The sequence below is a fragment of the Platalea leucorodia genome (assembly GCF_965183815.1).
Source record: "Platalea leucorodia genome assembly, chromosome: 15".
In the NCBI taxonomy this organism is placed as follows: domain Eukaryota; kingdom Metazoa; phylum Chordata; class Aves; order Pelecaniformes; family Threskiornithidae; genus Platalea; species Platalea leucorodia.
Genome location: NC_138837.1, coordinates 7,043,946 through 7,067,907, shown reverse-complemented (window position 1 = coordinate 7,067,907; position 23,962 = coordinate 7,043,946). Strand labels below are relative to the sequence as shown.

Here is a 23,962-nt window from a genome sequence, read left to right as displayed (position 1 = left end):
CGCCAGAAGACACAAAATAAGGGGAAAAGCGGCGGAGCTGCCGGCGTTTCCCGGCCCTGCCGCGTTCCTCGCCGGAGGCGCCGCCGCCGCCGGCGGGACTCGAACCCGCGGCCCTGGAGCTCGGCGGGGAGGGGCAGGGCCCCGCCCGCCCGCCAGGGGGCAGCCGCCGCCCTCATCGCCCGCGCTGCAGAGGGCGGGAAGCGGCCGGCGGCGCCCCGGAAGCGGAAGGGGGGGCGGGGGTCAGGGGTCAGCCCGCGGCCGGGCACGGCGGAGCGGGTCGCCATGCAGCCGCGGGAGCTCCGCTGGGAGACTCTGGCGGCTCTGCGCACCTCCAGCAAGGGCCAGCTGAGCTACTGCCGCCACTGGCTGCAGGATGAGGTGAGGGCTCGCTCCCGGCGGGCGGCTGGGAGCCCCCGGGCCGCCGCCGCCGCTCCCGCTTTGCTCCCAGGGGGTCTGCGTGTCCTGTGGGCGGCTGAGGCGGGGAGGGATCTGTGAGGAGCAGGTGGTGGTGTTACAGGAGAAGGCTCAAACGGGGCCGTCCTGCTGCCCTGCAAAAGCAGGGGAGCCTGGAGAAAATGTTGAAAAGACAGCAGAAGAATGGGTGAATGGGGTGCTGAGCCGCCGTTATAAAGCAGGTGCTGCCCTGTGCACGTTTGCGGTGTGCGTTTGTTAACGTTTCGTTGCTTTCTTGATACGTTTCACGTTTACAGAAAACGCTTTCTCTCTAGGATATCTTGGAAGGCTGCATGTCTCCTCTTGTGCTGTCCCCGTACTCTGGCTGGGTCCTGGACAGAGTGGTTGGGCAATCAGCCCCAGAAACCGCACCCTCCAGAAGTTCAACGCCTAAAGAATCCACTCTCCTCACAAACCGGTCATCTTCTCTGGAGAAGATCGCGTCTGCTAGCCGCCAGGGCTCTTCACCACCTTCATCTACAGAGCCCAGTGAAGCAAAGGTAGCTCTCTGATTGTAATCCGTGTGCGAGCAGCTGTGAGAGAAAAACGTGCTAACTTGCTGCCATAAATTGTCTGATAAAGGTTGGTTTGTGCTCTTTTAAGTTGTTTCTGCTTTTTGTGGGATAAACAGGTGATGATAAAATTGGTACGACCAAGATTTTTCATAGAATAACGTTTCATAGTAGGCCAAAAGCAAACTCCCTTTTTCACCGTAACTAAGGAAAACTGAGCGGGAGCTGTATAGGTACGTGGATTAGTAGCACGGGATTCATCCATTTGGAGGGATAAGGCCGCAGAGTAGGATCAGGCCTGTTGTAAGAGTCCGTGAGTAACCCCTGCGGGTTCTCTGGAGTCTTTGAATGCCTTAGGTGGGTTGCGCTCCCTTTTACAAGGCAAAGGAAAGCTGGGCAGTGAGCAGTGGAGTTGCGGAGGTAATGAAGTCGATGAAGCACCTGAAAAGAAAACAAATGTCTGTCACTAGGCATTAAACGATGACTTCACCACATAACGATGATACTGAGCAGCAAAGTTTTGCATCACCTTGGCCCCATTTAGACTTAAGAAATATATTGTGAGGAAAGCGTCTTAATGAAGCAGCAAGATCTGATAAACGTTTTAAGGGAGACTCTGAAGACTCCTCCTGAAGAATGATTCAAAGTATAAACCTGGCTTGACTTCTTCCAGCGGAACATCTTTACTGAGTGTAAAGAGAACGTGGGGAGTCTGTCTCGCCTTTCTAGGCGACGGTTAGCCTTCCCGAATGTCCTACAGGCTCTTGGTATCTCTGCTCCCAATTTTAGTGATTGGGAAAAGTAATTATCCCAACCGATGTACACGCTGGAGGAGACTCAAAGTGGTGAGGCTACGGTACCGGAGTGGATAACTACTCTAAAAAGTTGTGCGTTGGCTGACTCCTTTGTCTGTTTCTCTAGAAATAACGTGCACTTTAGGAGACTTGATTTACCTGGTTTCCTCCATGAGTTGCTGACGCTGTATTCAGTCACTGATTTTGCTTATATGCTGACGACGCAGGGAAATGAAGACCTTGGTCTGCTGGAAATGGATCAAGAAGTCATTCCAGCAGTTCTGCCATCTAAAGTTACAGAAGTTGAAGGCTGCATTTGGATGTATGAAGAGATGCACAGGTTGAAAGGAAAGGTAAAAAAAAAACACAAAAAAACAAACCCCAAAAAACTTGAGGGTGCGTGTGAGTCACAGGAGAGCTACATAACCAGATGTAACAGTGCTCTGGTAGAAGTAGCAGGACAGTTAGTTATCCTAAACCTTGGAGAGTAACGTTTGGGGTAACCCCAAGGAGACCATGTTGGCTCATTTTGGGCAATTTAATTTGTATTCTGTCCAAATTCTGGTGATTGCTACATTGTGGTGCTTCTGGCACCTCTGCAATCTGCAGGAGGGGCTCAGGCAGCGGCAGGAGCAGCAAGAGCAGATGGTGAGGGCGGTGTACGACCTGGCAAGCGAACAACTGAAGCGCTTTGATGAACTGAAGGAGCTAAAGCAGCATCAGGAATTCCAAGATTTGCGAGAAGTAATGGAAAAGAGGTGAGATTAGCTCTGATATTTGATATCCTTAAAATATTATAGCGTTTAATCAAAGTGAGGATTAATTCTTGTTCCTGATAATTATATACTATTCAGTCACTTGTGCTTGATAATCTCACCTGCTGCTTTTCTTACCTTAACTCTCCTGTTATTGTTTGTCTTTCAGTGGTTAGAAAAAGACTGTATTTGTGAGAGTTAAAGTTCCTTTAGCTTGGCTTATTTTAAAAGTAACTTGCTGTGTGTTTGTATTTTGTCTCGTGCATGTCCTGAATACAGTTTTTCTGTCTTTCTGTGTGTTGTAGCTCAAAGGAGGCTCAGGGACAGCAAGAGAAGTTGAAGGAAGAACACCGACACAGAGCAAAGGTCTGAGACTTGAAAGAGTTGACTTTGATAAAAGACCATGACTACTGGGTGGGAACTGGAAAGACCAATTGCTTTATTTGTATTTACATGGCACCCCTGGAGTGAGAATGTATTTTCTGGTGCTGTCCTAGACACCTGCTGCATTGTGGAAATGCAGGAAAGGAACGTGCTGTAGGAGCAGGAAGGACCTGTGAAGCTGGAGTCATCGGGCCAGGGAGGACTTGGAAGGCTGGAGTTATTTAAGTATTTTGTGTCTCTTGTGTCTTTTTCTCCCCAGATATTAAACCTAAAACTGCGCGAGGCAGAGCAGCAGAGACAGCGTCAGGAAGAGCTGGAGCGTTTGCGTAAGGAAGAGGGCCAGGAAAGATTGCGTCGCCTTTATTCCATCCAGGAGGAGGTGCTGCAGCTTAACCAGCAGATTGATCCCAATTATAGACACAAAGATTTGCCAAGAATTGATCTTTCTGCATACAGTAATCGTGGCAACCAGATCTGCGGGCTGGTGTCAGGACTCATCCGCACCACAAGTGAGGTAGAGGTTCTAGAGTTGTTCTTAACGTTGGTTGTCATTCCTTCGTAAAGCTTCCTGTAGTTGTCTTCGAAGGCAGCTTGTTATAAGGACGTTAAATAAGATGTCACAGAAATGTTTTTAGATATTCGTCCTATAAAGCATCTAATTTAAAAGGAGAATTCTTTTCTACGGTACTTCAGCTGTTCTTTTGAAAATGGCTTATAAAAATGCACGAGCGTTTCTACAGGAGAAAGATGCAATATTAAAATACTGTAAACTCTTGATGCCGTGAAGTTCCTTTGTGAGACAACCATGGAAGCGGAATGGGTCATAAATTGTTAAATACTGAACACATTATGATTCTCCTATACTCGTAAGCCTTTTTGCAGTAAGTAGGTTTCCTTGAAAATTTTTTTCTTCATGTAAAGGTGGGATACAACCCTTGAAAAAGAAAACACTTTAATAAGGCTAATTCTCTGTTCCAGCTTGTCAGAGCTGGCTTTCTGCAGAGGAAGCTGTCTAGCCTTTGCCTTGGGCTTCCCTTATGCTTGTCAGAGTGTGTTATTAATTTTTGTTGTCCAAGTTCTTGTGAGATCTTGTCAGGGACTGACATTATTTACAAATGTCATGACCCATGGCAAGTACAAATAAAGGCGAAAAAGGCATTTTCACCAAAGAGGATAAAATGTGTAGTTGGCTCCCAGATTATCTGAAGGCTAATGCTTCAAAGGCTCCTCGCTCTTGCCGTTGGTCTACAGCTAGTGGAACAAAAGACTGATGCTATGTTACCGCCTCTCTCTCTCGACAGAGAGGTTTCCCTACTCAAGTAGATGTGGCCAATACTGAACGAGCACTGCAGGAGATGCGAGGGTTGATATCCAGCATGCAGCAAGAAATCGCTGCAGCTGTGGAAGAAAAAAGGAGGAGAGATGAAGAGGAAGAGAGACAGAAACAGAAAGAGTTACTGAAAAAAGAGCAGATGAAGGCTCAGACTCCTGCCCCTGCACAGCAGCCAGGTGGAAAGCAGCAGAAGGAAGGTTGGTTAGGGTTTTTTTTTTTCTTTTCCCCCCTCTTTTCCCTCCTTACACACTCTCTTACTGTTAGGGTAAATACTACTTTGGAATCTTACCGCTGTGATGACATACCTTCCTGTAGCCTTTACTTTTAGCCCAACTAGCAAGATGGGTACAGGACTTCTTGCAACAAATTTTTTAAATGAAACTGATGCAGCATAAATTGACTGTATTCACTGGAGCAAAACCTGCTCTTCCTAGACAGTATGCCATATATTGGAATATTAGAGATCAACATTGTGCCTTCTGGTGAGTGTAGATGGGGCATGCATGATATGACAAAACATAGAAGGACAGACCACTGAAATGGCTTCCTTCTTGAGGGTAAGTTAAGTCCAGATATCCTGCCTATATATGCCACTAAGCTGAAGAAGGAGGACTCCTGTATAGCTTGCAAACTTGTAGTTCATTATGAACATAACTTTCTAAATTAAATTCTGGGAAGAAAGCACTCGTGCAGCTGTTAGTTCCTTGGAATTTTTTTTTAAAGTTTTCTTAAGGTTTTCTAGAGTTTTGGGTCTTTCTTAGTCTTCTGCTTTTTCTTTTTTTTTTTTTTTTTTTTTTTTTTTTTTTTTTTTAATATCAGGCCTTCAAGTTAAGGCAGAAGAAAGTACCATGCAGTGGTACCAGCAGCTTCAAGATGCTGCTGAGCAGTGCGTTGCATCTTTCAGTGGAATCAGCAACTGCAAAGACAACAATGAGGTATGAACAAATGGTTAATGCTGCTGAAGGGTGATTATCTTAATTTCTAGGGGAAATAGGACAGCTTTCACTTAAAGAAAAAAAATAAAAATTATAACTTAGCAGCCTCTGTTAACAGTCTGCTCATCCAAACTATCACAGTAGTTTACTTGTCTGTAAAGGTTTTTGAAGTTGGTTGTTTGTTTGTTCTACAGGTTAAGAAGATCAAAGCAGACTTGCAGAAAGCAGCTACGATCCCTGTGAGCCAGATCTCTAGAATAGCAGGTCAGGAAAACGCCAAGAACCCAATCCAACTGAAAAGCCTTTCGCTGTAAAGATTTTAGTAGGACACGACATATCCGACGTTTCTGTAATTATCCCTACAGCAGAAAGCTGGTGCGCATATAGTCCAAGTCTTTGCAGCACAGCGTTTGCTTATGTTTTGAAGGTCTGTTGCTTTCCTCAGAGGCGTCTTGCTTCATCGTGATTAAGTTTCTTTAATCAGATGTAGCAAACATGCAGTTTGAGGTGCCTTGCCCTTCAGGGTGTAGGTCTAGTTTTTGTGTGGTTGATGTGGTCTGGTTAAGACTTGTCTGCTGTTTCCTAATCTTCTGTCTCCATACTTTCCTTATATGTTTGCAGGCTCTCAGCTGAGAGAGATATTTGACAAGATCAATAACCTGCTCTCTGGGAAGTCTGTTCAGAGCGGAGGGCGAACTGTGTCAGTGACTCAGCATCCACAGGGTCTGGATTTTGTCTATTACAAACTTGCGGAGAAATTTGTGGTGAGGAAATGTTCTCTTTATTGGGGTGGCAAAGGTAGGTAGTGCTGTAAGAAGTTCGTTTGGACCCTGTCCCCTGTCTTCAGGTACTAAGAACAAAATTACTAGGTGTTTAGCTTGCACGTATTAATGTTCATATTGATTAGAGAAAGTGCTCTTTGGATAAAAACAAAAGTGAAAGACCTTCGTTTCCCTTTCCTTCCACTCCCCTATGTTATCTCTTCTAGGAGGAAGAACTGTTTTAAATTCCAGGCTTACCTGTTACATATTCTGAACTAGTTGGGTACAGCGTTAGTGGAAAACAGGTTGATAGTTAATTTATGATCTATCGCAAAACTGAATATATGCTCAAAACCTTATGTCTTGGCAGAATTGGGGCGGGGGGAAGCTAAGGTCTAAGAGGCAAACTTCTGTCTCTGCTGCGTAGTTGGCACCCCCCACAAAATGAGGTGTCATTGCTTAAGTTGCTTTTTGAAATTGGCAGTATTTTTTTTCTAGTCTTTATTTGCTAAATTTGGGCTGTTGGAAACTTTCTTTTGTCCCTGCAGTGACAAATATGTGCAAAAATTAGCCCATGGAGTAAAACCGTGACTGATTGGTAAACATTTGAAAATGATTGTTTGGAGTGAAAGTATCTGTGCAGCCTTGCACTTTGTGCCTGTACTTGCTAACCCTTTTTTTCTGACCTGAGCCCAAGTTTATTGTCATCCTCTGTGGGAGCTGAGGACGTAGGGCTTTATCAGCTCTTGGCTACGTAGCCATGGAAACGTTAGGATCCTTTAGTAGAGGCTAGTTACACAAAAAAGAGGAGGTTTTTTTGTCTGAGAAATGGCTGCAAGGGGTGGGGGCTGACTTTCCTTTCCCCCCTGCAGAATCAAGGAGAAGAAGAAGTAGCTTCTCACCGTGATGCAGCTTTCCCAATTGCTGTGGTGGCCTCAGGAATCTGGGAAATACACCCTCGAGTTGGAGACCTCTTTTTAGCTCATCTGCACAAAAAGTGCCCCTATTCTGTGCCATTTTACCCTGCATTGAAAGAGGGGACTTCTATGGAAGAGTATCAGAGGTAAATTCATTACTGGACCTTTTCAGCATGAGCCCTGCAAGGGTGAAGACTGTATTCTTCTGCGTGAACTCTGCTTTTCCCCTTCTCTGATTACGTAGGCACTGTGATGTGCTGGCGTAGACTCTGGAGGTTCACTCACAAGTGTGCAGCTCCCCTGACCCTGTTTCCCTGGAGGATGCTGTGTCCTTCAGCTTTGGAAATGCTCTTTTGTTGCTTCTTCCTCGCCCCTCTCAAAGAACGGTTGATGGCCATAGCTTGATTCAGGTTGGAATATCCAGTAGAGAACTTAAATATTCTACATGGTATAAAATAGTGGAACATCTGATCCAGAGGGTAACGATCCGCCTTTGCAATAATTCTTGTACGGTTTTAGCGTATCCCTATTCTCAGTGCAGTTGACTTAAAGTAAGCTGAGAGCTGCAGGGACTAAGTGAACGTGTGTTGCTGTACTAATACTGGAACGTCTTCTCATACTTAGGATGCTTGGATATCAAGTTAAGGATTCTAAGATGGAAGAGCAAGATCATTTTCTTAAACGGATGTCAGGAATGATTCGTCTTTATGCTGCTATCATTCAGCTCCGGTGGCCTTATGGAAACAAACAAGGGGTATGCGTGTACGGCATTGTAACCAGAACCTTGTTACTATCCCAGGAGTCTGTTAAATGTATTGTAAACTTGATTTGTACTTACGGTGTGCTGAACTTAAACCAGCTCATAGTATATTTGAAGGGAGATGGTCATAGCCATAATCAGCAAAGCAATGCAAAGTCATTTGTCGTGCAGACCTTTACTTCCTTTCGTTACGTTTGCATAATGATGAAGTTTTATGTGAGGCTATTGTAAAATAACTTTATAAAGAAGAAAGTAAATCAGAAAACTGCCTGTTGTGATAATAGCATTTTGCAAGGCATAAAGCAAGTGGTGGGTGGCTTTTTTGTTGCTTTGTAGACGCATCCTCATGGGCTGAACTACGGCTGGCGCTGGCTTGCTCAGATGTTGAATATGGAGCCTCTGGCAGATGTGACAGCTACGCTTCTTTTTGATTTTCTGGAGGTAAGTAATCTGGATTGCTAATGATTAGAGAGATGTAAATTGGCCTCGTTTTAGTTTCTGAAGGGATTGCTGAGGTGAGGTTCGTTAAGTTGTCCTTATTCCTTCAGAAAGGAATGTGAATATTTACACATTCTTGCAAATATAGCTTTGGAGCGGAATGATTTAAAAACGTAAGTTTTTATACGTGCAACTTCTGTTGTTGTATTTGGTTCCATTTAAGGTTCCTGGTATTTTAAAAACAGTTGCATGGTCCTGTAAGAATAAGGTCTGCTAAGCACTTGGCGTCAGTTCGTACAATACAATGAGGTCCTGCGGCCTTTCCAGCTGAATTACTTCGTAAAACAGGATGGGGTTTTCAGGTTGCAAAGGACAGAGCCCGATGTATATTAATCCTATATCCTGGGATATAGAGCTATGCTAAATGAGAGCCAGAGTTAAAGGCTGACGTCAGGGGAGATAAACACTGTTGAACACAAGCAGCTTCTATGCTTAGCAAATGCCTTCTAAAGAACTTTAAAAGTAGAAATGAGAAAGTAGAAAGTGAAGTACACCTGGGGATTCTGTTAGTAGCCGTGAAGCCTGAGGAACGTTTGTGCTGTAAACTGAGTGTACGAAGAAAGCTGATGAAGCCACGCCGCAGCAGTCAAGGTGGGGAAATGGCCACGAGATGCCCTTAGCAAATGGTGTTAGGGAGGGCTGGTCTTCTTGGGGGGAGACTGGAGCGAGAGGAAGAATAACGTAAAATTGGTGTCGGTGGCCACCACACAGTCAACAAGAAAAAAGGTCCTTGTGCTAGCAGTAAGGGCATGTGGAGGATTTGCTTGTTCTGTTGTAGGTGTAGGTTTATTTCTTTAAATGTCTGGGTAAAATATTGAGTGGTTGATGTTGAACAGGTTCATTGAAGTTGTCGTGCTGGTCTGAAACCCAGTTCTGGAATCTGGTCTTTGTGGATTTCTGTACTGTAGGTGTGTGGCAACGCTCTCATGAAACAGTATCAGGTTCAGTTCTGGAAAATGATGTTGCTAATCCGAGAAGACTATTTCCCAAGGTATGGTATCTGTGGTTAGGAATGTGAAATAATCCTTGTTTTTTACTTCGTGACTGTTTGCTCTTAAATGACTCGCCCATCTTTTCCAATCTCTGCCGTTCCCCCCCCACGCCCACCTGTAAATCAAACCCGACTTTCTAAGTAGATTTTGAAACGTGCTCTCATTTCTGCAGAATTGAAGCAATTACCAGCTCCGGACAGATGGGCTCTTTAATGCGTTTCAAGCAATTCTTGGAGGTAAAGTGGGTTTTTTGTTTGGTTTTTTTTTTTTTATGGTTTTCAAGTGGTTTGGTTTTGGGTTTTTTTCCCTTCGTTCGATACACACATCATTTTGATAATGAGGCTGGTGCTGCTTGCAGCATACCTGATAGTCCAGACCCGTCAGTATGATGTAACCCGTCTTTTGTAACTTTTCAGTTACTGAATTACCTTAACGACAGTTGTGACGTCAAACATCTCGCTTCTTTCTTACCTCACATCTAATTTCTCTCAGTGAGAATGTATTCTGATCCTGAAGGAAGTTCAGTGAGCCTAGCTGCAGAGAGAGGAGATGCACAGGTTGAGGAGGATTCTGCTGAGTCATTTCTGAACAGCTATTTTTTATCAGGGGTTTGCTTGGTTTTATCTGTTGCCCTGATCAGATACACGAGGACGCAGACACTTTGAACCGCTCTCTGTAGCGTTTGTTTAGCATTGTAGTCTGCATTTTATTTTAAGAAAGCTTGCAAAACTGTAAAATACTCATTATTTAAATTGCTTTGTGAACGTTGACTTAGATTATGATATTAAAATAGGATCGCTTCAGAGTTTGTACTTCCATTTCAAAATTAATTTTGGTACATTTTATTAGCAATGCTTTGAATGTGTGCAGTCGGAGCCATCGAAATTCCTGAGAAGAGATGGCAAATTAAGATACACACGTCTTTTTTCCTTTGTTCTTTGTCTTTCTCTCTCCACTAGGAATGTCTACAGCAGAAGGAAATTCCATTGCCAAAGGGTGCTCTGCAGTCTTCCTTTTGGAGATCATAAATCCATTTATATTTCTTTCCCCCCGGATGTCAGTGCCTTCAGACCTGGCTTCCTGTTTACATGTAAAGGCAAAATAAATATATTTTGTATATAGAGGAATGAGGAGAAAATATTCCATCAACCTGATAATGTTTAATTCATCGAGATTTATGTTGGGCAGAACAAATTCGTGTTTAATTTGTTGCAAATAATTGGAAGTTAGTCTTTGCTTTGGATTTTTATAAGTTTTTGTATAGTAAATTATGGAAAATGGAAGACTTTTCCTTCATATGTTTAAACATGCGGAAGATGTTTTAAGTATAGCATCCTGATGACCTCTGGGCTTCCGAGATTAAAGACTCTTGGATTGAAAATTTGCACAGCGCTGCTCTGTTCGTGGAAGTGAAAACACCTCACAGCTTTACGAAGTCTTAACAGAGTAATCAATCTCAGAAACTTACCGCTAGAACTTTATTTTTGTATTTATTACATGTCTTTTATAATTCAATTTTGATTATGCTGACATACTTGCACCCTGGTTGTCTCAACAACATCTTAAAACCACAGTGGGGTTGGTCAAGGCGTTTGGCCTCGCAGTGTTGACGCTTACCTCCGCTGAACGGAACTTCGCTGCAAGAGGCAGCACGCTCGATTTGAGAGGTACGCTCACTGTTTTAAAAGGTTTGCATGGATAATAGTAACTTCATGGGGGAAGAGCAGAGTTCCTGAAATGACAGAAATTCTGTGTCCGTTATCCGTCAGGTGGATGGAAGCTAATAAACCATTTTCTTATTTAAAAAAAAAAGAAAAAAAAAAAAGGGTGGCAAAATGGTGCGTTCATTCAGCACTTTTGCTGGTGGGCTGCCATCATTTGAGGGGGCAGTGGTTTGCTTGGGCTGCCTAAGGTGCTTTTTATAAGGGCTCTCTTTATGTCAATGGATTTCTTCCTTATCAATGCTACGGTATTTTATGTATCAAGTACTGTAATACTTTTGTACCAGTGGTGGATTATTCTGAGAATAATTCATTCTAGAAATCTGTTTAAATTAATATTAAAGTTTGATATTTTTTTTTTTCTTTTTAATCTGAATCTGATGCAGTTTGTTTTTTCTGTAGAAGAAGGATGGGCAAGAAAATCTACAGCTCCTTGGTGAATACAGGAGATAGACAGCACGGGGGATCAGAGTGATGGGGGATTTGTCTGATTTACGGTGCGCTGTCCTTGAACTATTTTGGTGGCCTCTAAGATGAGAAAATTTGCTTCTGAGTTCTAGAAGGTAGCGCGTTATTTTTGCAATATACTGTTGCAAGTTAAAATGATTATTTTTACCAGATCATTTTTTGCTATTCCTAGAGGCATCATAATGTAGACAGTGGAGTTGAGGCCATGTGAGAATCTGAATTCAATTTTTCATATAGCTCTTTAGATTTCTGATAAGAGTGTAATGTGTACTTTGGAATTCAGGCCTTTAAAACCTTTAAAACCTTTAACCTTGACTTTAAAACGGACTGGTAAATAAATTTGTATATATTTGGTGTATATATTTTGTAATCTGACTCTGGAATTCTTTAGACTGGTGTTACTGGTGATTGTTCTGGGATGCTGGAAATCTCCTTCCAGTATCCTTTTACCAGATAACACGGATGTAATACAACTTTCATTCGTATACTTGAAAACGTTCAGGTTTTTTTCTACTGAGTGGAGATGTTTTAATTACGTCTTGCGTATCTACAGTTATGTTGGAGACTCATTTAGCCAAGACGGTAATTGGTACTGTCTGTCAGAAACAATTGTCTGCCTGTGCCAAAGCACGAGGAGTGATTTGATGGTATATACAAGACACAATAGCTTCTTTTTTGCTGACAGGTACTAGCATTTTCTAACATTTGGGGGAGGGAGGGAATATATTTTTATAAATAACAAACACAGCATCCTTTTCTGCCTTAGTAAAGGGCATCCAGATACTCATATGCTATTTAAAAAACACTAATAAGAATTTTTAATTGAATAACGAGTGCACTTTAAAAGAATAGTAATAAATCAATATTTATTTTTAGATGTAGCTTAAGTTTGCATCCACTGCTTGAAACGATGGTTGACTTGTATTATGCTATTCTGTTTTTTGCCATTTGGTGTTTTGAAGAAGCGCTGCTAATAAGGTCGTATGCATCTATTCGTGGTATTTTCATATGCATGTTGGTAGGAAATATGACGACGGAGAGCATCTCGGATGTGAAAATGCTGTGCATTCAGGACGAGAGGCATTAAAACTGCCGTGAGTCATACTCCTCCTTGGAGACAATCGTTCCAGGCCGTCCCACGGGTTGCGATGCAATGTTCCTGCAAGTGTGCTTTTTCCATTTAAGTACTTTTTCATAAAAGAGAGCGGTAATAACTCAAAAATCACTCAAACCCACTCACTACTTTGATCCCATAAAGTTCTTCCTGCTTTACCAGGAGGTTTTCTTTAAAAAAGTAAATTAAAGATTAGAGTAGAATGTCTTTGCCATGTCTATTTTAATACTAAAGTCTCATTTTCTTTTGAATTTATGCATCAGCTTTTCAAAAATAGATTCCTCTTGACAAGCGTTTGCAGCCTTTTGATGCTGTGTCCTTGCCCGGCTTCTTTGTGATTGGGGCACTGCACGCTGCTTCAAAAGGACAGCCTTACCCATATATGTTTTTAATAATGTAAAACTAAAGAGGCTGCTGCTTTGAGTCTGGCCTCCTGATTTAAATTGTAAAACCTGTCACTCATCCTCTGTGCTCTGCCACCGCTGCAGAGAGCCCAAACTGACCCTGGCTGAGGAGAAGAGGGCAGAATACCCAGCTGCCGCCATGCTGCGCGGACATTTTAACTGATTCCCGGTGCAATCTTGTATTTTTTTCGTGCCCGAGGCCGGTCACCGTCGGACGGTGAGGCGACGGCCAACGGCCCAACGCCCCGCCACTGCTGAGGGGAAGCCAAGCGCCCGGCCCCGCCCTCCGGCACCCCGCCTCGGCTCTTTCCGGAATCGCTCGGCTCTTTCCGGACCCGCTCGGCTCTCTCCGCCTCTCCCCGCATGCGCCGCTCCCGCCGTTCGCCTGCTGAGCCGGGTGGGTGGGGCCCCTCCCGCCCCCGCCTCCGCCTCCCGATCCTTTCCGAAGCCCTTCGGCCCTTTCCGCTGGCCGGGAGACCGTTCTGCGGCGCTGACGTCACCTCCGGGCCGCCCTATAAAAAGGCGGGCGCAGGCGGCGCGCGGCGTCCGTGGCGGAGGGCGCGGAGCCGGCGGGGGAGAGCTGCGCGCCGAGCCGGTGAGGCGGCGGGCGGGGGGGGCGCCGCGCTCGCCTTCATCCCACCCCACCCCACCCCACTGGGGCAGACAGAGGCTCCCCCACACACCCGCTCCGCCTTCCGCCGCTGCGGAGGCAGGTGTACGGGTGCGCGCTCCCCTCAGCCGCGGGGGGGAGGCTGAGGCCGGCCCTGCCTCCCGGGGCTCTCCGCGGCGCCTCGGCTACCGCTCGTCCTCGCCCTCCCCGGCGGCCGCGATTGCTGCCGTGTTTGTTTTTTTTTTTTTTTTATCGCGGGCAGCCGCAGAGCCGGGCCGCGGCGGCGCCCGGGGTCTCTCCGCGGGGGAGGGGAGGGGAGGGCGGGGGAGCGGCCCCGGGCGCGGCGCGGATAAAGGGCAGGCGGGCAAGGAGCGGCGGGATCCGCCCTGGGCAGCCTCGACCCGCGGCAGGAATTTCATTCAGCGCCCTGGGGAAGGGATAAACAGGCGAGTAAATAACAGTGACAGCGAATCTCCGTCCCTGCGGGCAGAGCGAGAGCCCCCCGCCTTGCCCGCCCTTCCCTTCGCCCCGGTCCGGTAAGGTTTGCGGTAAAACCCTGCCTTCCCCCCGCCCCTGAGGAGAAACCCCGGGGGGAGGTGGAGAACCGGGCGCTCTGCGGTAACCCGGCGGAGGGGATTCATTGCACAGCAATGGCTTCCCGCAGCTCTCACCAGCCCAGCCCTGTCCAAGGTCAGGAGATGCAGCAGAGAGCGTCTGTGAGGGGAGAGAAGAAGAGGGAGCGATGGAGGGGCTGGGTGTTTCGGTGGTGGCTGGAGAACCCTTTCCCCAAGGAGATGGATCGGTAGATAGCCGTGTGAAATGGCGAACACGTCAATAGCTTGCCCAGCAGTTGTCCAGCCAAGCAGGAAGACACATAAAAGAAATCCTCCCAACCTGTGTTCCTTTCATATATGTGTCACTTTGGTATATGGGGCAAGCACTACGGTTTCCTTTATAAAAGAATGAGGATTTGTTCTTCCCTTGATTAACTCTTTTTTAAAATTTAACATAAAGTAACAAGTCAATTTTTTTCTCAATTGATTGCCCGCATACACCTTATCTAGTTACAGTGATCTAAATCTGTATTGCTAGATCATAAATATGTACCAATAGGGTAATCATTTGCCCTGATATTTAAGGAAAAGCATAAGCAATTATCACTGCATTTTTTTCAGCAGGTCCATGTTGACTGTTTAGGATTTTTAGTAGCTATTTTGTCATAAAACAGCTGTGTGTTCCAGTCTAAAATGTACGTGACTATTCAGCAGTCTTTCATACATATTTAAATAGGTTCTGAAGAGCAGTTGTCTGGAGATGGCGAAAGAATATGTTAGGGGGAAAAAAAAAAAAAACCACCAGCCTGAAATGGTTCTGTATCTTTCTGGAAAAAAAATAATCTATTTTCTTCTGGCATTTTGTTTTCAGCAAAGTGCCAGAAGATTCTGATGACTGTATTCAGTGAAAGGCCTTGGTCAGGGATTCAGATTTGTTCAAAACAAATATTAAATCCCACTGTGTGATTTTTATGCATTTAGATGCAACTGTCAATGAGTTCTTCCATGAAATCTTCATTTGTCCTTACTTATAAATTGTGCAGAGAAAATAGTGAGCACAAGATGGAAAATGGGATGCTTTCTGCTGCATTGTGTGCAGGATCTGTAGTAATGCAATTGTTAAGCTGTGGAAAATACTTGAACCAAGATAGCAGGTTACGTTGTTCACAAGAAGTAATGTATTTCCATTCCTGTTGGGAAAAAAAAGATCTGTATTGGTCGGATTGAAATAGAAATTTTATTTTAAAATAAGATTTAGATGTTATGCTTCTACGAGATCCATAGTTGATGAAGTTAGCAAACATATTTGTGGTTGGCTTTTTTAAATAACAAAAAAAAAGGTAGCAACAATAACAAAAATGTTGAATGTCAAAGACGGTCTTTTAAGTGTTTTTTACATGTTTTTCTCCTCCATGGCAGAAAGGTAGGAGAAGCCTTAAATCTCTTGAGACAGGGTGGTACCTCTTGGTGTGAAATTCCTATTTCTCAACTATTACATTTATAACTAACCTTAGTAATTTAATGCAAATCTCTTAGTATCTTTGCTGCCTTATTTTTGTCTGCTTAATGTATTTATGGGGTTGTAATTGGTTTTTTTCATAAATACAATGCTTTTGAGGGGTGATTAATTGCTTCCCCTGTATTGGAGGAACTAATATGAATTCCTCCCTTTTCTCTGCTGCGTGTTAGTATAGTGTGGGAGTTTGTTTTTTCCATTTGTCCCTGGAGTGTAGGCAGCAGAAAAATGGGGTGGAGCAGACTGCAGATGCCGTTGATGGAGATTGCCAAGCGTAGTCCGGCAGTGTGCTCCCATAGCTGACCATGGATCAAATGGAGTGGCAAGCTGCCTTCTCGCTGCTGCAACTGATACGCAGTAAGCTATGCAAATGCCACGAGAGATATGCGCTAGCTTCAGCAGGCAGAAAGGCACATAACTGCGGTTGTCCATGAATTGCTTCAGGGATTGCGGTGTACTCATGGTGAAAATGTAGGGTTAGGGGAGGCAAGGAAACTTTCAGCTAAAAATTCAGTGGGATAGATACACTTAAGAGCTGCATAATTGGCTATCTCAAAAAATACCTTCTGTCGCAACTGCTACTCGCCTGTTTTTTACGGTGGTAATTGAAAATAAACATCTTTGTAGATATTTATATTCAAAATCTTCTTATTGAGTTTGTGTCTTTAAATTAAGCCACCCCACTTGATTACCCTGTAGCAATAAGCGTCATTTGCCAAGTCCAGATAACTTACTTTACTTTCTGTTCTAATCTTTAGATTATGGTAGGGTGTTTTTTTGTTGTTTGTTTGGTTTTTTTTTAACTAACTGGAAAGGTTAGTACATACCAAATTAATTAAATTTTTCTGTTGATATTTGTAACCTTTTTTGCATGGGGAGGTCTGTCACTCATAATAGCTTGTGTAAAAGAATGCCAAATTGTTGTATGTGCTAAGGAACCAAACCAAAAGTATTGAAACATGTACTGTGACGGAATATGTATTTCGGGAAAAAAAAAAAAAAGAAAGAAAATAATTAAGCCATGTCCTTATGCTAGTCATTAGTTAAATGTTATCTTCATTTCCCCCTCCCTTTTAGACTCCACATTCCTCCATCATGTTGTCATCGTTTCGTAAAGTCAAAGTCCAGGTATTTTTAAATAATGCATGAAGTGTCAGCGCCATACTTGCCTGCCTTTATTGCAATGACCTGTTTGTAACAAAAACCCATTCGTTTGAGAGTTTGTTCTCCATAGCAGGTGCTTTATTTGTTCTTCAGCGTTGAGTCTCATCTGCCTTTCCTTTAATACTTTGAATTTCCTAATTTCTGTCTGTGATGCATGATGTGTGAACATTTTGTAGTTGTTACAGTTCGGTATGATTGGCTTTGGTGTGGATTAATCTTCGAAGATTTTTATTTTAAAAAGTACTTAAGCAATATCTTTTTACTTATAGCATCTAAAAATCAACCATGGTAAGATTTACATTGTAGAACATTATGCATTCGAAGTGGGCTTTGATTCCTGTACCATCCGCTTGCACAAATGTATAGTCCTTGTATTGCTGTGGTGTAACTGTTCATACATCTGTAGTGTTTTCTGTTCGATGATGGTAAAATAAATAGGATTTATGGACCAAACTTCAGCTGGGTAACACAAGTGACTAGGTTTTGTTTGGAAATGATAATAATGTAAATGTTTATACTACAATTAAAATTACAATGAAAAGATAACAAATGGGAATGGAAAATGCTGGCGTTAATTATATAATATCACATTACCTGTAAACTCTGCGTTCCTGCAATGCAGTCGAGGTAATTTGCTTTCTCAGGAGTCTCAGCAGAGTGCAGTCCTTGCCAGCACTGCATAGTTTTGTCAAAGGTCTGTGGTGATATTAAAAACAAAAGCCAAAAACCCCTTGTACATAAAGGCACGAAATTCAGATAGGCAATTCAGCTGCTCTTACTTGAATAGCGGAATTAAAATTTTAAGACTAAATGCCTAAAAATGAACAGGTCTTTAATCGTCTTCCGTATTTCAAAAGTGCATAGTTAAGGCTGTGCACAAACCGTCTAATCGGCCTAAATCACTTGCAGCTTGCAAACGTAATTTAGCTTTCTTTTTTCTTTTAATGCTACAGTTTCTTGTGTCCCTGTAATACCTACTTAAATTTTGGGGCTTGTTTGAGTTTTACCTGCGCTGCAGTTAGTCTGTATGAGACTACGGCATTAAGCAGCTATTTCAGCACATCTTGGGTTTTTGTACTGCAGTGCTTGACTTATTTTCTGGCTTGGAATTTGTAGAGGTTTGAGGCTGTAGGTGACCCTTCCTTAATAGTAACCGGGCCTATTTGGACACAGGGTTCTGCTGCACATAGTCCACCCTTAAAATTTCTTTATTTTGTAGATTTAATTTTGAGCCAAATGACTGCGCATTAATTTTGTGTTTTAAATTTCTAGTATAGGGTATATGATACAACATCCTTCGTTTACTTCTTTGTAACACAACATGCTCATGCAGTTCCCTCCACAGGAGCAGGAGCCAGCGCTGCGCAGACTTTTCAGAAGGATTCTCTTTTATTTACCCGTACTATTTACCAATACGTACTACCTTAGCACTAAACTAGGCAGTCGTGGTGGTTTTGTGTTTGAGACGTGTAGTGGCTTACTTTTTCCCTAGTGTTTTGAGGAAGCTGTGAACGGAAGAAATGAAAGTTGGAAAAGTGTACATTATTTTTTTTCCTCTGTCCTTTCCTTTTGAAGGTTATTTTGACATCCAATATTAGAATTAACATTTTTTTTCCTTGAGGAAAGATCAGCAATCCATTCCTGTTCCCCAAGAGGGAGGGAGTAGCCAGTCTCAGTTAATGTTCTTTTGACAAGACCTAGGATGCATAATATGGATGAATGCAAAAAAAATCATCGAGCTGCTTGTGTGTGCGTACTTGGAAAGCAGGGAGTGTTTTGATACGGAAAGTACTCATATTACAGGCAGTTACTAGGGTCACGTATGCTGAATATATGTAACGCACATCAGGACTTGTCCTAAGAGAAAGTCATTATTTTACAACTTAAGATAGTGATCTTTATATACTGATATCTGATTGTTTTTCAGGCAAAGGGGTTTAGTTGTTAAAGCTTCATGTAATTGGTCTTAAAAAGATGCTAAAATCTTCTGCGTAGTGCCGAATGTATTTTACATTGAAGTTTTTAAATCCCTGAAAACATGTTTTGGTAAGGGAAATGCTGACAGCTCTTCTGTGTGTCTGCCCTAGTGGCACCGCTGTCATTCCTGTTTAACCCACCTCAATACTGCTGTTTCCCGAAGTTGAACGATGTTGCTGACATCATCGTTGTTGCACTGCGGTGTCTGTAACTATCTGCAGTTGTATATTCCCATGCAAATTTTAGTGCACCCTTATGTGTAATTTGTATCATCTGGGGAAGGCTAATCATTTTAGATTGAAGGATGAGAGTAATAAGTGTTGTGGTGGTTTATCTTTTTTAATTTTTTTTTAATCTTAAATTTACTTCTTTTTGCTGTGTGGGTTTTTTTTTTTTTTAAATACCATCACAATGGTACAGTGTGAAGAAGCATTTCTGATTATTTTTTTAGTTAGACATAAGCTGACGAGTGGCTTTCTAAAGTTAGTCTTCCAGCATAGACGTCCAGTGGCAAATGCCTTTGGTACAGTTAAGATCCGCTGGTTTGGGGACGCCTTTGCGATGACGCCTGCCTTGGAAGGACGAGGCTCTGGGCAGAAGCCGGCCGGTGCCGTTCCTCCTGCCCGCACCTCCTGGAAGGTTCGCTCTGCCTGACCTTATCAGCCGGCGCAGGCAGCCGGGAGGGGCCGGAGGCGGCAGCGATGTGGGGAATGCTGTCTCTGCGCACAGCGCCGGGGACGAGGCCGGTTATCTGGGGTCAGGCTGGGCGTTCGTGTACGTCCCAGTATGAGCTATATTTTTCACGTTTAAAACATAAAGCGCAACTTCTTGTTGGCGGTTCTCTTGCTTAGGGGTGCAGAGTTGTATCATAGATGCCTTTGAACGATGTAGTTGAACCGAGAAGGTTTAGAAACATCTTGGAGAACTGCTTTGTGTTCAAGGGGGGTACCGCAGTTCGAGCGTGAGAACGTCGGAGGTAGACTGCATCGTTCTGCAGCATCGATGACTTTTGAGTTCAGAGCTCCCTGGTGACTGCTGATCGCGCTCTGGCAGAGCACAGACTTGCTGACGTCAGCTGATCTGCTGCAGGAAAGAACAGTCTATTATTGCTAGACCAAAGCACTTCTTTTACAATTGACTAGCTCGACTTACTGTAGTTATAAAAGGAGCCTTTCTTTTAACAAATTCCAGCAAAAAGATGAGCCAGATTGCAAGACTTGTGTGGTGAGAGGCAAACCAGCTACCAGGCTAAATTACAGGAGGCCTCCTATTTGGTTTTTTAAAATGTAAAAGCAATTTAAATGATACTTTAAATAATTTAATTATTTGCATAATTTAATAATTTAAATAATTTAATAATTTAAAGTGATTTGAAATGACTTGGGCTGTGGAGGTTGTTTCTAATACTGAAATATAAGTTGACAGCAAAAGACTGTGCAGTGTTCCAAAGAGTAACTAGGATTTCATTTTCTCCCAGTAACACTCATAACCAGAATAAGCAGAGAGGCAGGCTGCAGTCATGCAGTACATTCAGACTGAGTGCCACTTTGTTATTCCTGAACACAGTTTGGTTTAAAAGAAGTGTTGTCGGAATCCAAACACAGCGTGACAGCACAGGAAAGGAAGTTATAGCAATAACTTGCTTTCCTGGAGGGAAAAGGCTGTTTGAAAGAGCGCTTGAAAAAACAGCTGCTTTCTCAGGGAAACAGATCTGTAGTTGAGCTCAAGTTATGTTCAGGGTTTTGATCTTTTAATACTCAGATGCGCTAATCAAGTGGAGCCTTTGGTACCACTGCCAGATGAAACCTGGTCTTCATTTATATAAAATGCTCTACACGGACTGGGTTGGTTTTTTTCCTTGCCCTCTTTTGACAATAATGAATGAAACGCCCAGGCCTGGAAGAGAAAGCAAAGCTGAATTTTCTTTCCTTCCTGAAACTGCCGCAATGCAGTTGGGGCTCAGAGTTCACGGGAGTAACGCCTGCTGCTGAAATGGCTGTCCTCTTGCAGGGTGGGACTGTTGGAAGAGAGCTCAGGAATGTGTGAATTCGCCCCCATATGTTCCTTTCTATCAGATGGTCCCTTTACAAGTGCTTGGAAACCAAACAGAAAACATGGCCGTATAGATCGCTTTCCAGCCTGTGGAGTGTTTCATGCAATTATGCAAGATATGTGTCTAATTAAAGCATGTGGCTAACTAATGACTAAATAACAATTTAATATTTAACAATGTGTTTTAAGAGATCACCCGTGTCTTTTAGTGTGCATTTGTAGACTGGGTTTCTTCCCTATCTTTGATAGGATTGATGGGAAGTACGTTTAGCTTGATGCTTACAGAATTTATAATAAAAGCATTAAGTGAGCTCTCCACGTAAACACTTGTACATCAAGATGTTAATTGCATAATTGTTCAAGCACGAAGTGTTTGTTGCAACAGCTTCTTGATATGCAGAGCGTGTTGTCAAATAAGCGGGTAAATATCCGAACTCCCATGACAACAACGATACTACTTTTTTAATATGTGTTACAGTTCTGTTCTAATGCACAGATGTCTTACTGAAAATCAAATTGCTTTTCGAAAGTTTAGGAACTGAAAATTTAAGGTTATCTCAATTTTAATAGAAGGGAGATAAAGCAGTCAGTTCTTTGCTGTCGGTGGTAACAATAACAGGTTTTAGTGTATAAAGCAATACACGAGGATTTTCAGTCGAAGCGGTCAGAGCGAGATCACTAGTTACATGAAATGCTCCCTGAGTTGTCTAAAGTCAGATCTATGAAGCGGCGTGAGGCTCCGTATGGGCTTTTGAAAGATTACGCAGGGAGTGGCAGGGTGGGTTTGTAACTTTTCTTAATTGTCTGAAAGAACAGCGAGGAGATGCATCACACACACGGAGGGGTACGTGTGTATATATATGTATGTATAATACATAGGTAGATATATATGTATATATACGTACTTAAGTGGACCAGTTAGCTGTTGTTTAAAGAACAGAAATGTTCTTGCTTTAGTTTGTCTATATTGAGTCTTTCAAATAAAATGTTTCCAGATTTTATGTTGTACAAGAAACGTTTTATGTCTATATAGCTACATATATGCACAGAAACACATTTTTAACATTTGTATTAGACATTGCATGCTACAGTTTGAGATGACATGGCCATTATATGACTGCAGCCATGTTTTTCCAAAACAAGTAGATGTTAAATGTCTTTGTAAATATTCCTTTCCCATTATTTTCTGCTAGAAGTGTGCTTTTATTTATTTGTACGTATAATATTTGTATTTTATATACATACCTGGACACACAGAGTAAGTAAACCACACGCGAGTTTAAAAAAGCAGGCTTTTCTTTCATGGATCTCTTGCTACCCTGCCATTGTTTTATAATACGAACAAAATGTATTTTTTTTGGCTTTCAGAAAATGGATCCAAGTGGTGTAAAAGTGTTGGAAACAGCAGAAGATATCCAAGAAAGGCGTCAACAAGTTTTGGACCGTTACCACAGGTTCAAGGAACTATCTTCTCTAAGGCGCCAAAAACTTGAAGATTCCTATCGATTCCAGTTTTTCCAGCGTGATGCAGATGAGCTGGAAAAATGGATCCAAGAGAAACTGCAGATAGCATCTGATGAAAATTACAAAGACCCAAGCAATTTACAGGCAAGTCCTGCTGCCATTTTGTGTTCCTGTACTGTTAACGCTAAGGGCGTACCAGGTCAACGGGGATAGACAGAACAAACGCGTAAATGTAACTTGATCTGAGAGTGGCGAAGAAAGATGGGTGAAAATACCCGCAGCCTTGCAAAGTGTTCTTCAAAAGCCTGATTTCTTTGCTGATATAATTGGAATATTTCTAATAATGGATTAGATGCTAAATGAGCATAGAAAAAGTTACACAGTGCAATGTAGTGTAAAACCAGCTTTGTTTAATCCTAGAATTTGCTGGATGCTTTGGCTTTGTAAATAATCGTGAATTAACTCTTATTGCTTCCACAAAAAAAGATATTTGTAGAAAATTAACTTGTGTGGGTGGAACTAGCTGATGGGTTCTCAGATGTTTGAACACTGCGGTGTACAAGAGCAAACACAGTAATGAAATAACTAAAATTGGGATGTTTGAATCCACCTGTGAAACATATGGTACGGCTGTGATTTCAACTGTGCTATCTTATTGTTTGTTTGTCGGTACTGAATATGCATAAAATACACTAAAAATCTTGGTGCTGGAAAATGTGCAGGAGGGCTGTGCACCAAATCTCAGTCACGTTCTTTGATGTTTTACTTGTAGGGGAAGCTGCAGAAGCACCAAGCCTTTGAAGCTGAGGTGCAGGCCAATTCAGGGGCTATCGTTAAACTGGATGAGACTGGAAATCAGATGATTAATGAAGGCCATTTTGCATCTGAAACCATTAGAGTGAGTTTTAAAACTTTTTTTTTTTCTCTTTTTTCCCCTCTTAACAGGCTTTTCCTTAAACACTTTGTGCAGATTGCACGGATAACTCTATATACTAAACACTTTTTAAAATTCTACAGGTATTCGATTAGTGAAATCACAAGAGAATTTGTATTTGTAAAGCTTACAGATATTTTTCTCTTTCATGAACACCCAGCTTGTATCTTTTCTTGAATCCAGTTCTGAGGTAAATTGTCTGCCAGTGGAGTCCAGGAACTTGGACTAGAAAATCATCAGTCATTCAAAGATGTGTTGAAAGTCACAAGGCAAATGATAAATTATACTTGTGGTTCTTCCCAAAATGGCACAATAGCAAGAAGCAGCAAATTCACAAGGCCTGGCATCAGGGGTGTTGACCACTCATTTTATTGCTTATATATAGCATTTTAATTTTCTGCAATAATAATTATAAGTAACACTAGCAGCCATAGCAGTAAACTTCAGACATCTAGTTTCTTGTGCTCTGGCTCAGATCAGGTCTCTAGTGATCTTTGCTTTCTGGTTAAGTTGTACAGGCCATATGTTTGAATTTCTTTGAATTTGCGTTCCATGGCTTTTTCTGTGAGCTCCAAGTACAGTGCTCTGTCTGCTCTGTTTATCCGGCAGTGAACATCTCTTAGCACAGCTGCTTCCTCAATAACAAGCAGTAAGCTTCCTTCAAATCCTTTTCTGAGATCTACTGTTGGTTGTTTCTTTCTCTGTAAATCTCCCAATCTCTGTAATGCAATGACAAATGTATTTTTAAAATCATTGCTGCTGCACTAGGTAGGTTTACATTTGACATTATTTGAGTGATTATCAATGTTTTAAAAAGTCTGAGCAAACTGTAAATTTTAAGCAATGATTTGAGAGTTATCTTTTGCTCCTTCTCCTATGTATTCTCATTT

The 23,962-nt window shown here is 42.5% G+C and overlaps 2 protein-coding genes across 14 annotated transcripts in view; both read left to right on the top strand.

Annotated features, from left to right (window-relative positions):
* The first annotated feature begins 242 nt into the window (after positions 1-242).
* Positions 243-12,529, top strand: GLE1 (GLE1 RNA export mediator). 8 transcript variants are annotated; one of them, XR_014229804.1, is made up of 17 exons: positions 246-378; positions 729-953; positions 1,887-2,112; positions 2,369-2,517; positions 2,820-2,880; positions 3,158-3,412; positions 4,200-4,428; positions 5,051-5,166; positions 5,361-5,430; positions 5,788-5,930; positions 6,800-6,990; positions 7,469-7,598; positions 7,941-8,045; positions 9,011-9,093; positions 9,267-9,330; positions 10,054-10,761; positions 11,218-12,529. XR_014229804.1 is itself a non-coding variant. In XM_082327197.1 (16 exons), the coding sequence occupies exons 1-16, from the start codon at positions 283-285 to the stop codon at positions 10,120-10,122; spliced, it is 2,112 nt and encodes a 703-aa protein (XP_082183323.1). In that variant the 5' UTR covers positions 243-282; the 3' UTR covers positions 10,123-12,529. The 8 variants fall into 8 exon arrangements, 4 of the variants coding, with proteins under 4 accessions (XP_082183323.1, XP_082183322.1, XP_082183324.1 ...); XR_014229805.1 differs by having other exon boundaries at positions 10,054-11,378; positions 11,837-12,529; XR_014229806.1 differs by having other exon boundaries at positions 10,054-11,968; positions 12,306-12,529.
* A 785-nt stretch (positions 12,530-13,314) lies between these two features.
* The window catches only part of SPTAN1 (spectrin alpha, non-erythrocytic 1), a 52,993-nt gene continuing 42,345 nt past the window's right edge, over positions 13,315-23,962 (top strand). For all 6 annotated transcript variants that reach the window (XM_082327776.1, XM_082327775.1, XM_082327773.1 and 3 more), the window contains exons 1-3: positions 13,315-13,396; positions 22,043-22,282; positions 22,911-23,036. In XM_082327776.1, coding sequence (XP_082183902.1) covers positions 22,046-22,282; positions 22,911-23,036 — 363 coding nt within the window. In that variant the 5' untranslated portion in view covers positions 13,315-13,396; positions 22,043-22,045. The remainder of the gene's footprint in view (positions 13,397-22,042; positions 22,283-22,910; positions 23,037-23,962) is intronic.

Bases quoted from the DNA above. Each gene is read 5' to 3' on its own strand.
- GLE1 (XM_082327196.1), top strand. The intron at 2,881-3,157 runs GTCTGAGACTTG...TTTTCTCCCCAG, and splicing joins AACACCGACACAGAGCAAAG to ATATTAAACCTAAAACTGCG. The intron at 5,431-5,787 runs GTCAGGAAAACG...ATATGTTTGCAG, and splicing joins CCAGATCTCTAGAATAGCAG to GCTCTCAGCTGAGAGAGATA.